This window comes from Microplitis demolitor, chromosome 9, assembly GCF_026212275.2.
Source record: "Microplitis demolitor isolate Queensland-Clemson2020A chromosome 9, iyMicDemo2.1a, whole genome shotgun sequence".
Classification (NCBI taxonomy): domain Eukaryota; kingdom Metazoa; phylum Arthropoda; class Insecta; order Hymenoptera; family Braconidae; genus Microplitis; species Microplitis demolitor.
In genome coordinates this window covers 12255690-12268830 of record NC_068553.1, presented here as the reverse complement: position 1 = coordinate 12268830, position 13141 = coordinate 12255690, and the positions used below count along the sequence as shown (strand labels likewise).

The 13141-nt window shown below is 37.1% G+C and overlaps 1 protein-coding gene and 1 long non-coding RNA gene across 2 annotated transcripts; both read right to left on the bottom strand.

The window, feature by feature from the left end:
- Positions 1 to 427: 427 nt before the first annotated feature.
- Positions 428 to 5354, bottom strand: LOC128668634 (uncharacterized). Its single transcript, XM_053741980.1, has 4 exons — positions 1446 to 5354; positions 1119 to 1355; positions 719 to 1027; positions 428 to 604 (listed from the first exon to the last, which is right to left on the bottom strand). The coding sequence occupies exons 1-4, from the start codon at positions 1671 to 1673 to the stop codon at positions 452 to 454; spliced, it is 927 nt and encodes a 308-aa protein (XP_053597955.1). The 5' UTR covers positions 1674 to 5354; the 3' UTR covers positions 428 to 451.
- A 6707-nt stretch (positions 5355 to 12061) lies between these two features.
- On the bottom strand, positions 12062 to 13141 carry LOC128668628 (uncharacterized). Its single transcript, XR_008404278.1, has 3 exons — positions 13118 to 13141; positions 12779 to 13015; positions 12062 to 12676 (listed from the first exon to the last, which is right to left on the bottom strand). It is a non-coding gene; the product is annotated as an uncharacterized LOC128668628 (long non-coding RNA).

Genomic DNA, 13141 nt, shown 5'->3' with positions numbered 1-13141 from the left:
TCAGTCCCAGACATCAACAACAACGAGGAAAGATTCATTGGGGCCACTTGAAGCAAGCGTGCTTGCCTCAACGTCCCATCCTTTTTCCGAAGGGAAACATCTATAGGAGAAATAAGGAAGGAAACCCTAGAACGAAACGAACAAATCTTAATGCTGAAACTAAAAGATAAATGTCTTTCACTACAAGGATATAATGTATAAGAACAAAGAATATCAACCAACGATGACCAGCAGCATAAAACAGCAGAACAGAGAGCGCAAAGACATCAAGATTTGAACAACCTTACTAACTACATGAAGAAGAGGAAAAGGAAGTCTAGGAAAATCTTATGACTACAAGTAATTACGCAGATATTTAAAGAAAATTTTCTTTCTTTTATTAATATAAAACAAAAAGTCAGTTTACAGTGACGTACATAAAATTTATTATATATATATATATATATATTAATTATTGCTGCGCTCGACAACCATTGCCGCAGTACACACAGCGAGCCACCCGTGAAGAACATTTGTCCCACAGCTCCTCGATTATTATCCTTATGCGAGGAGGTGATCCTTCCGCCAGATCCCACAGGTGCATAGGACACATCGCAACGATCAGCTGTAACAGGAATTATGATATTAAATACATATGCATATGAATGTACATATATATGTATATGTGTAGATGTATATGTGTATATATATGTATATAGAAATAGAAAAGGAAACTTACTGCCAAAAGGGACTCGAAGACGAAATGGTCCATTAAGGGCCAAGGCATGGTTGCCACCAGCCAGCTCGCCTCTAGAGACGTCATCGGCGCCAACAAACCCACCAGTGGATCCGTGAATGGGATCGGAAAGGTGTGTCCGTCCACAAACGTCACCCGGAAGGGCACACTCACGGCCATGGTATCCCCACACATGACCCGGACCCTGGAATGCTCCAAAAACTTGAAGACTGGAGGACGAATCCTCGGTTCAGGGGCCCCTTGGCTTCCACCGACTACCAGCTCGGACCGCTTTCTTTTTATGGAACGTTTCTAAAACAAACAAACACAAATTGAAAACTTCTTTAAAATAAAAGAATATTGATGAGAAGGAAAATAGTAAAAGTAATAACGATATACATACCTGAGGAATCCGAGGAGTTGCCTGTATCCCTTCAGGAGCTGGGCAGCGCACCCAACGACTGTACGTCGACTTGGGACGAGCCGGCTGGGTCAACAATCGTCGCAATTCGACGTCCCCCGATGACGTCGAAGGGACCGGCTCTTCAACCGCCTGGTCCCCTGACGCCGAATAGTCGATCGGCTGCTGTTGTTGTTGTTGCTGTAATTGTATCAACCGCTGATTTTGAACCAGCAACTCCTGTAAAAGAACAACATGAACATATAATTAAACAAATAAGGAAAGGGAAGAAAAAGAATTTGTAATTATATTTATACGTAATGCACTCACCTCCACTATGGATTGAACCTCTGGATTCATCCCAGTGGGTTCAGGACAGCATAACCATCGATCTTCTTTAAATATGACTGATGGGACCCCTAACGGATCCACCTCGACGGATAACGGATCCGCAAGAGTTTCCTCCAATGAAACAGCCTGTTCCCCAGATGAAGCGTCCTCCTGGACAATGACCTCCTCGATAAGTTTGACTTCTCCATCTTTGACAACGAAAGCCATTTTCTTTCTTCACTTTTACTTTCACTTGTCGCGACAAGAAGAAAACCAGAGAATGATGATCACGAGAAAATCACGGGTATTTAAATCCACGAAGGATACAAAGATCCACAAGGGTAGGATTCGAGAAGAACCAATCAAGTTTCAAAATTCTTCCCACTACCCCAAAAAAAAAAAAAATTTAAGAAAATAAAACGCCTAAGACAACGCCTACAAGGACAACGCTAAGAAATTTAGAATTAACTGAAATATGTCACCATCACCCTTAGATGCACTGTCCCTTAAAGGAGAGAGAGAAGAAGCCAACACATGTGCCAAGCCATCAAACAACTACCACTCGAAGTCCAGGGATTCCTCTAATCATCAAGCATAATTGTAACAAATATTTTAATTAGTTGATTGATGATTCAGGTTGACCTATCCTCATTAATTTACATTTAAGCAAAGAAATTTCCTTGCATAAATTAATGTCATCGAGGGCGATGACGACTCTGGGGGTAGAGATGTAACAATCGGTACACCTGAGTCACCACTCAACTGAACCTTAAGATCAGTAAAATTTTTTCGTTAATTTTTTTTTATATATATGTATATTATGAGAATTAACCTGGAGAATTCGGAGCACACTCACCAAAGATACAATAATACAGGGGTATCCGTACATACGTATATGTGCATGAGTTTTGTACATATGTATGTGTGTGTTATGTATGCGTACGTTGACCATATATAGATATCTATGACGTATTTTGGGCTTGCTCTGAATTCCCACAGAAAGATATGCGAGTATGAGCGGTCAAGTTACAAGAAAGAGAGACGTAGATAAGAACAAGCAACTAGGAAATAGTACGTCTTTCTTTCTCTATGCACAGCTGCACCACTACGGCCGATCCCTTATAAAGAATCCACCGACTCAATGTCTTCCAGATGTCCCACGAAAAGATTTCTCTGAATCTTCCGCGGCTCCGAGTCCCTTGTCATCATAAAAGTCACCGAAAAGGGCTCAATAAATTTGTCAAAACATTTCTCTGTTCTAGTTCAACTCAAATTTTTACGACCTTTCTATTTTAACCATCTGTTACCAATGGGCCTCACGTCTCCCGCGGATCCTTACTATTTCTTTTCCAATATAGAAATCTATCTCTAATTTTATTTTATTTTTAATTTTTAATTGCATTTCTCAGAAGTGTCCAAAATATCGATAATAAATGTCACTATATATTTTGGAGAAACATCGTTTTTACAGAATCTCACGGTCTCCCGCGGATCCTTACTTTTCCCTTTTCCACCATAGGAAGCTCTTCTATTTTAAATTTTAATTCCATTTCTCGGAATCACCTAAAAAAAATATTGATAATAAATGTCATCATAGACACGCAGTCTCTAAAAATTTATATGGTCCCCCACAGAACCTCTCCGTTCCTTCACCTATCACTAAAGATTTTTCATCTCAATTTTGTATTATTTTTAAAATTATATTTTCCTAGAGTATGTAATATATCGATCACAAATGTCATCATATATTCATTACTTTATTTTTAAGCAGTACACCACGGACTTATTTTTCTATTTACATCCTGTTTACTACAAAATTCCAAGAACTTCCGTAATAAAATGTCATTCTCAGCTGTCCAAAAGAAATCAAACCCTTCTATATTATTGCCTTCTTCGTCTTTAACCTATGCAAGAGGCATCTTCGGCCCCACTTTTCTTTCAAACTTTTTCATATAAAAACCCCGGAAAAATAATCAAAGTCAGTCATTACCGCCGCAACTAAAACCCTTGTCGGATCTATCCGCGAGTAAGACTCACTGAGTCGATTTCAAAATTCGTTCTCGTGACGCTCCACGCCTAGGCAATCGGAGGTCCTAGTTCGATAATCGAAATTCGATTCTTTTATTAAACATCGAAAAGTCATTACCGCCGCAACTAAAATCCTTGTCGGATCTATCCGCGAGTAAGAATCCAAAATTCGTTCTCGTGACGCTCCACGCCTAGGCAATCGGGGGTCCTAGATCGATAATCGGATTCATCCACGAGTAAGACTCACTGAGTCGATTTCAAAATTCGTTCTCGTGACGCTCCACGCTTAGGCAATCGGGGGTCCTAGATCGATAATCGTAACTCGATTCTTTTATTTAAAATATAAATTACGCGACTTGAATTTTATTCTTAAAACCTTTTCTCGTGAGGTCCTACGCCTAGGCATCTGGACTCCTAGGTTGGATACCTAGAGTAAAATCATTTGAGTTCGCGATAAAATTAACTAAACTCTTTCACGTGACGTCCACCGCTTAGGCAATCGGAGTCCTTGTTCGGGAATAGTTAATACTTTTTATAAAAATCATTTAAAGAACATATATATATCATCGTAAATTCACTAGAAAGCAAAGCCGGCCTATCGGTTCATCGTGCATAGCATTCCCGTGAAAAGATTTAATCTGTAAATCTCGATAAAACCGTAAAAACATTGTAAATTCTTGTATACACAAGATTCAAATTGGTGAATCTGAAGTGAGTGTGTGTGCAGGTATATCAACCCATTGGGGTAAGTTCATTATTATAATACTTTGTAAAATTAAAATCTGTCAATATACTACACATGTTTTTGTATACATTTGTCTTTTCATTTACTGTCCTTTTCTCTGGCATTCGAGTGCTGGTAATTTAAGTCATAGTAACTTTAAAGTAAGACAGAGAAAGAACACGGTCTTCTCGAGGGCCCATATTCATCGACCCACTATCCCTCTCGCTTAGAAAATCCCTGACCTACCCTAACGCCACGCAGGTCATTGAACGGGACTGTCTATAGTACATCCGCTCGGTACAAATAGACAAATAAGTTGTAAAGCAACACGAAATTATAACATTCTTATATCAGCCACGTGATTGTAATTCCTTGGTTGGATGACAGAATAAAAATAATTCCATGCATTAATCTATTGATTAATAATCGGTGCTCAAATCCCTATATTCTCACACTAACCACGTGAGGTTCAATCGAACTCCTTGGCTGAGTTATAGAAAGGGGAAAATCAGCATTCTGATATTAAATAATAGATTTAAAATTACCCTTTCGCCCGTCGCCTTCACTCACTTCGATCGTGACAAGTGATAAGAAATAATGCAGTTCTAAAAAATGTTTAGAATTAGTAAATTTGTTTGCTCTGATGCACGTAGAAATCCTATAGCAAACAACCAAATGCATTTTTAATGACCCTTCGGGTCACAATAGAATGAAGGCCCAAAGAACATCTGGAAACACTTTCCGTAAAAATTAACAAAAATATTTTATCAACAAAACTGTACTTAAAATATTTAAAAAGAAAATGTGAAAGTTTAACAATGACTCATTGTTAAATAAATAAAATAAACAAAGTATATAATCTTATAAGCCCTTATATTTTAAGTGCATTTTTGTAGATAAAATTTCGGTGTCCACGTAAACGTAAAATAGGTACCTAAAGAAATGAATTTAATTACACGCGGTCCAGAATGTTCAAAAAAATAAGTTAATTAATAAAATTGAAATAGATAAAAAATTGTAAGCATAAATATGAAATTTTATACAAATCATGAAATAAATTAATAAAATTAAAATAAATAAAAATTATAAGAGTAAATATAAAATTTTACATAAATTATTAAATAAATTAAAAAAATCTAAAGAAGTAAAAACTATGAGGAAAAATTATAAAATTTTATATGAACAAATAAATTAATTAATAGAATTTACATAAGGAAAGATTCATGCAAACAGATATAAATTTTTATATAAATAAATAGGTAAACCAATAAAACTTAAATAAATAAAAATTTATATAAATAAATAAAAGTAAATATTCATAAGGAAAATTCATAAAAGAGATATAAATTTCTATTATTATAAATAAGTTACAATATCGTTATACATAGAATATTGTGTATGTGGGTGTATGTGCGGATGTGCACACACATAGGTCTGCATCGGGGTATGCTTTTACCACTTCCCTAGCGGAAAATCCTAGGGAAAGGGAAAGGACCCAAAGGAACTGTGTTCCGATTGGACACAGTTTTCCCCCAAAAGATCCACCAAATAGGACCCGATCGGAAAATATAAAAAGTATAGATACACATCAATCACTCTCAGTTGTCAGTTCCGGGTCAGTAACGACAGGAAAGTATACACTAGTTCCGTACTAGTTTTCATTTACAAGTGTTCTCACACTTCACGCTAGTTCCGTACTAGTTTCACATTTACAAGTGTTCTCACACTTCACGCTAGTTCCGTACTAGTTTCACATTTACAAGTGTTCTCACACTTCACACTAGTTCCGTACTAGTTTTTCATTCACAAGTGTTCTCACACTTTATCATTAATTTTTATTTAGTCCAAGTGTCCTCACACTTTATTTTATTAGTTATATCACTAGCATTTAGTACATATTGTTTCAGTTAGTGAATAATTGAATTAGAAATATCAAGTTTACGTCAAAATAAATTGTAATCGCGTGTAATATAGTAAATTCAGTGTAAACCAGAAGTATGCTCCAGTCTCAACAACTTCAGGTACTGTAAATTTTAGTTATATTTTCTTTGTAATCAAACAAATTTCCAACCAACAAAATCTCTAACGAATCATTTTACGTTATTGAAAAAATCTAATAGCGAATATTTTATTGAAAAAATTCGAATTATACGAGAAAGTGTAGGCACGTGGCCGCCTTTATCCCCGTATTAATTTTGAATTTATGATAATTTGTGTCTATGTAATTAGCGTTGGTGGGTCGCCTCCTAATACATTTATCAAATATTTTTAATTTTGAGATCTATTGTAATCATAGTATTAGAAATTTTAATTGTAGAATATTGAGATAAACCGCTTTTCTTTTTCTTGATTTTTACGAGCAGCCACCAGAATTCGCGCGTTGAACCCTGGCTTAGGCTGGCCTCTAACAAATTTTATTTTATTTGGTCAAAGCAATGGGCTAGGGTTCTTGCAAAGCAAGGACCCGCACTTGTTTGAACTTGGCAACGTATATAAAAATTCATTAACTTACCTCACGGCTTATTACTTATAAATCATTTCTTATAATTAATTCAATTATCATGTATAACTCAATTAATAGGTATTGTATCTTATTAAACAATTTTACTAGTATTTTAAAATATGAATAAAAGATAATAGATAGAATAGAGAGTTTATAAGGAAAATATGCAAGATTATTGCCAGTTATAATAATTTCAATTACATACAATAAATGCTTCCGAAGAATACAATAGATGTGGTCCGAATAATAATCGACGGCCACGTAGTAAGCGTTGGTTATCGCACTGATTTTATTCTTTATAATTAATGCGCTGATACTACAGATGTATCAGCGGTAACGTAATAATAAACTTAATAATTTAAACGTATTTTATACTAAAATAATAATATATGATAAACAATGAAATCGCAAGCTTATTTGCCAGTTAAATATAAAATACAGTACTAAAATTGAACAGTACAAACTGATATGGCGCAAGTAGAATTGCCAGCTAACAATAATTAATTCAGAATATTTAAGTAGATCTAAATGCTACTAGATCCAAGATCGAAGTGTCTATCGATGCCGCAGGGTCCTTGGTCATAAACTTGCTCTGCCCCCACTAACCCCACGGTCATACGTCGACGTGAAAAACTTGTCGTGTGATCACGGCACTATGACATTCGAAAATTCAAACGGCAACGAGACGGATAAAAGAGGGAACCGATGGTCTGAGGACAACGCAGACAATTTGCATTGTCTCAATATATAATAGTTGAATTCATATTTACAACATTTTTTTTATTTCGAAAACCCTTCCAGATAATAACTCAGTGTGAGCCCGATCTATTGGTCGAAAGACTAGGGCCGAAAATAATAATTATAATAACTTGTCCAACATCACAGTTCAAGCTACTAGTTGGACACAACACCATGTTCAAGCACAAAATCTATACATTCCGCATGGCGAAACAGGGGGATGAATTCGATGATATAAACATTAAGCCTTATCTTATACAAGAATTGGGCGACTGTCCTATTGAGGTAACACTTTGCGAAGGAAATATAGTAGTTCCTACCGAAGAGTTACGCAATAAAATCATTGAGTAAAACCACTGCAGCCCTATTGCGGGCAACAAGGGTGTCGTGAAAACTTATTGGCGAATTCGAGAGAGATTCTACTGGCCAGGCATAAAGGAAAGAATCTATAGATTCATCCGGAAATGCGAAATCTGCCAGAAGAATAAACTCACCCGAATCAAAACAAAACAACCAATGATGATAACTGATACCCCCTTTGAACCCTTCGAGAAAATCTCTATTGATACTGTTGGACCACTTCCTATGACTGGGAGTGGAAATGTTCAAATATTGACTATTCAGGATAATTTTTCGAAAGCCGTAACAGCAATCCCGATACCTGACATCCGATCGACAACTGTGGCACAGGCCCTTGTGGATCGTTATATGTGCTATTATGGGTGTCCGCGAGTTATCTTCTCAGATAAAGGTACTTTATTTACCTTTAAAATAATACAAAAATTTGCGAAAGCTCTAAAAACCCAAAGATTAACGACTTCGGGTTATTACCTCCAATCAAATGGTTTTCTAGAAAGGAGCCAACAACCATTGATAGATTTTTTAAGAGTAATCTGGGATAAGTATCCGGACTGGGATCGCTACGTGAGTCTTGCAGCGTTGAGTTACAATACTAACGTGCATACTTCAACCAAATTCACCCTATTTGAGCTGATGTTTGGTCGAAAAGCTCGGTTACCAACACAATTCCCCGATTATTCCAGAATCGAAACTTATTCTGACTACCTCGGCGATCTTATGAGTAGACTGTCAGAAGTCAAAGAAATCGCTGCTGATTGTCTCAATAAGGCAAAACAAGATTCCAAAATTCGTTACGATCGACACATACACGCCAAAACCTTCAAGGCAGGCGACTTTATTTAAGTTCTAAAGGAACCACGGAAAAATAAACTCGATGTTTATTATACCGGGCCCTATGAAATCGTCGAAATTAACGAATTTGGGAGCCTGATTCACCTGAACGACAAAGGGAACCACAAATTGGTAAACCCTAATAAAGCTAAACCTGCATTCGACCATAAGGTTAAACCTTTATAAAGTTCTCTGTTTCAGATCCTCAAATCTCTTACCATCTAGAGACAATTATTGATATTCCTGATCATCATCATCGAATGAAGTCAATCCAGGGACGACCTGAACATCCAGCCACTGGCAGACAACGCGGGTCTATTGTATGACCCGTTTAAGAAGATTCACCTGGTAGAAGAAAACTGGTGCATCATTCCTTCCATTAACGTCCGAGGATTGGTCGGTATGTATCCCTTTGAGTGGGACCATCTCCACTTAACCATGCTAGATTGTACCAAAATTATCGGCTCTGGGTCCTGCATGCACTACCTGAAGATGGACCTGATAACTGAAATACAACCTCAATGAACCAAGCTAAAAGCCGCTTGGACCAGCTCCTCAAAGGAACAACATTTAAAACTCCACCGTTTAACCGTAATCAACGAGCTCCATGGTTCGGGTTCGTCGGTACAATTGCCCGAGAACTGTTTGGAACCATGGACTATGAAGACAAAGAACATATTACCAAGGAGATCAACAAACTATATCAAGACAATGCAGAAATGGTGCACCTAGTACAGAACGCCACTCACCTCGTCAAGAGTGAAATCAATACTATTCTTCAAAGCGAGGCGCAAATGCAGTCCAATCTGAATAATCTCGCAGACGCTACTTCGAACTTTATGAATTCCACCAATAATTCCTTGGAAAAATTCGCATATTTTATGAAAGTCACGATGCTGGGGAGTGAACGAAGAGAGATTGCCAATAACCATCTTCGAGTCCTGAAGGAAGCTGAAACCATCATAGAGGAAGCCAAGGCCAGCCGACTCTCCCCACAAGCTATATCACCAAGTCAACTCTACCAAGCAACCGTCGACATCACGAGGAAGCATCCGGCTCTGAATCCACCTCAACCAATTGACCGAATGGATATCTCAACCTTGTCAACTGTGTCTACAGTAAAGGTAGCAAGGGCGAAAGGTTATCTTCTTATCATAGTAACCTTACCCCTGTTCCATAAAATTCCGTTAGTATCATACGAAATGAGACCATTGCCGAAGCTAGAAAATCTGAATGGAAAAATTCAGACACTGAAGATACTACCTCCGAAAAGGTTCCTAGTTATGGACCCACGCTTGAGAAGATTCTACCTAGCAGATTCCGAATATATCAGCAAATGCAAATCTATCAGGGACGATTTGTCTTCTCGTCCCGACATACCATTCCAGTCTGCAGAAGTCCAAGAGAAAGTTGATTGCGAAATGAAGCTGCTTTTGAAGTCAACTGAGGATATCTCAAGAACCTGCAACGTCCGCATCATTCCAGAGTGTAAAACCACGTAGATCAAGCTCAATCAACCGAATTCTTGGGCGTATTCGACTTGTAAAGAAGAAAAGCTATTCTTCAAGTGTTTGAATCCAGTTGAGAAAGAATATCACATCAATGGAACAGGAATGGTCCATGTTTACGGAAGATGCAAAACTAGAAGCGGAAAATATATAATTAAAAGCATCGATGAAGAAATCACTCAGTTGAACATCACCTTGCCAAGGTTAAACTTAACCTTAGAAACGCTATCAACGAATTTAACAGCTGAACCCAAAATATCCGGATTTCTCTTCAAGAAAAACGTCGATCCGTTAAAAACAGTAGACAAATTTCAACCCTGGGGAGCAGGATTGAAAGAAACGGAAAATCGAATGTCCGAAATATCGTTGCACCATCAAGAAGACGATATTCATCGAACGATGACGGCGGGAAACATGTCCACCCTAGCTGTCCTGTGTGTCATCCTCGTCGTTCCAATATTCTTCAAATGTTGCGTATGCTCGAGCAAGAAGCGCTGCTTCACCTACAAGGAAAACAAGCAGCCAGGCGAGGTACATCCCAAAACAGTCAAAGAAACCAGACGTACCTCAGACTCCATACCGAAGTCTGTCCAAATCAAGGACCAACCAGAAGTCATCGAACTCCAGAGAACTCTACCAGCTCTTCCAACTCGTGTCGTCTTCTCTGCGAATAAATCAGCAACTCCAACTCGTACCACGAGAGGCCTTCGCCTCTCAGATTTCAATGCTCCGATCTAATCATCCTAAACAAGATAAGAATAATGTATAAGTCAAATCAAAATTTCACGGAAAAATAGAAATCCTCTTTTAAATTACTTTAAATCCAGACACAAAATAATTTTCGGGCCTTTTTGTGACTTTACAAAATTCTTATACATTTACCGACACTTTACGTCGTCTTGAAAAAGGATTCCTATTTTAACGGCACACCATTTTAAGAAAAAATTATATTACTATATTCTAATTAAGGAAATGATTAGAATCTAAATTTATAAGATTAAGTTTTCAAAAATTATATATCTAAATTCAAAATTCATTTAAATAATAACAAATTTTTAAGTCACCTGGACAATTGAAAAAACAGGAGAATTGGTAATTCCTGTTAAAACTAAAGAAATTATTTTTAAAAATCTAACTAAGAGACAAGTGCTCACCTCTCACAGCGCATGCGCAACTCCGAACATTATTAACATCCGCTTCTTACAGCCACTGACATAACTCCTGAGGAAACACCATTCTCCACTAAAATTCGCTTATTTTAAAACTCAGCTCCAGGAAAACATCCTCATTACTCCTATTTCACCTCCTAATAAAAAAAAAAAAAAAAAAATTGAAGCAATAAATAGAAAAGAAAGTTTCTCTCAAAAACGTACATCAGGACGTTACTCACCTCATAATGGTCACATGTTCCTTAAAAATTTCAATTAACCTACCTGGCGAATTGCGCCATTTAATTATAATAATAATAAAATTAAAAGAAAAGAGGAAAAAAAATAAAAACCACTTTTTCTCTCCGTTTACATTCGCATATTTATTATATCCGAGATTGTATACGGATATTAAAAAGGATGGGTAGTTTCTGGGTTAAAAGAAGGAACAAACGATCTTTAAGCTCATTCTCTCTTTATTGAAAAGAAAAAATTGACAGCTAAGCGTGACTCGAGAGTGATAACATCTCCTGAGTCACGCTGGAGATGACCAAGTTGCACCATTTTAGTCCAGTTTCTCGAATTTTTCCCCCTCTGGCTCATCTTTCCCATCCTTTTCAAAGAGCCAAGTGATCGGTATCCAATCTTCCACCCAATCAGCTAAATCCTCGTCCTTTTCCCTCCAAAGATGTTTACTCCAGGCCAGGAAAAGCTCACGCTTTAATCGGTCAGGACAGTAAGACAGAGAACCACAGCTTAAATAGTACTGGACAAACGAATAGGAATAATAACGTTATAAACACAATTAACCTTGACTTAACACTTGAACACTTACGTGTATCAGATTATTGCGTACACCACACGAGTAATAACATTCACAAATATGAATCCTGGGATCCCAGATTGCAAAAATTCTCCGAATATAAGTGAATTTGGCATAGGTTCTTACAAAATAATAAATGGGATCCCCAAGGTCGTACTTTTGACCAAAAGACACGCACATTATGTTAGCTTCAAACCAGATGACTGAATGACTGACTTTGCGCATAAACGGCTAGTCAGCAGTAATGAGAAGCGCTAGCCGTGAGAGAGTTATTACAGAAAAGAAGTAAAAGTTAAAGAATAAAATATAATGAGAAAACTCTTGAGAAATAACAAAATAAAATTACAACATTTTGGGAATCCAGTCAAAATTTATTCTTCAAAATTTACAATCATTGACGCCTTTTGAACAGCCAGGCGATAGAGGAATCTTTTAAATTTGAATTTAATAATCGTAAATTATTCCTGTTTTCTCGAATGTCACGAAAATTTCTCCAAATTTCCAACAAATAACTGTCACGAACCTCGGTATTATCAGTAAAATTCAAGTGTAAATTGACCACGATATACTGAAATCCATAAATTAACACAATATAGAAGAAAACTTCCTTCTCTCATTATAAGTAAATCATTTTTCAAAAAAAAAAAAAAACCAAGACAAAACCATTTACCTCCAATAGGGTAGGAACACGACCATCGGCACCCAGCGGGGATGACGGTGGTGCTACAGAATGGATCCAATCGACCTTATACTGGTTGGTCACGAAAAAAAGGATCGGGTCCGAATCCGAGTACCAGCGAGCTTGTACTTCGATGAGAACCTTCTCCAGCAGGATCGGTAAAGGATCCAATTCTGGATCAACAATCTCGACAGGTGGGCGATTAAAACACATTTTCAATAACAAATCCTGGAATTACCGAATTTCAGATCGTGAATTGAACCAGATACTACCAAATTCCGTATTTTTAAAATTGGAAATGGGTTTTGATAAAAAAATTAACCAACTTACCCCCTTATTGCAACGAACTTCCGC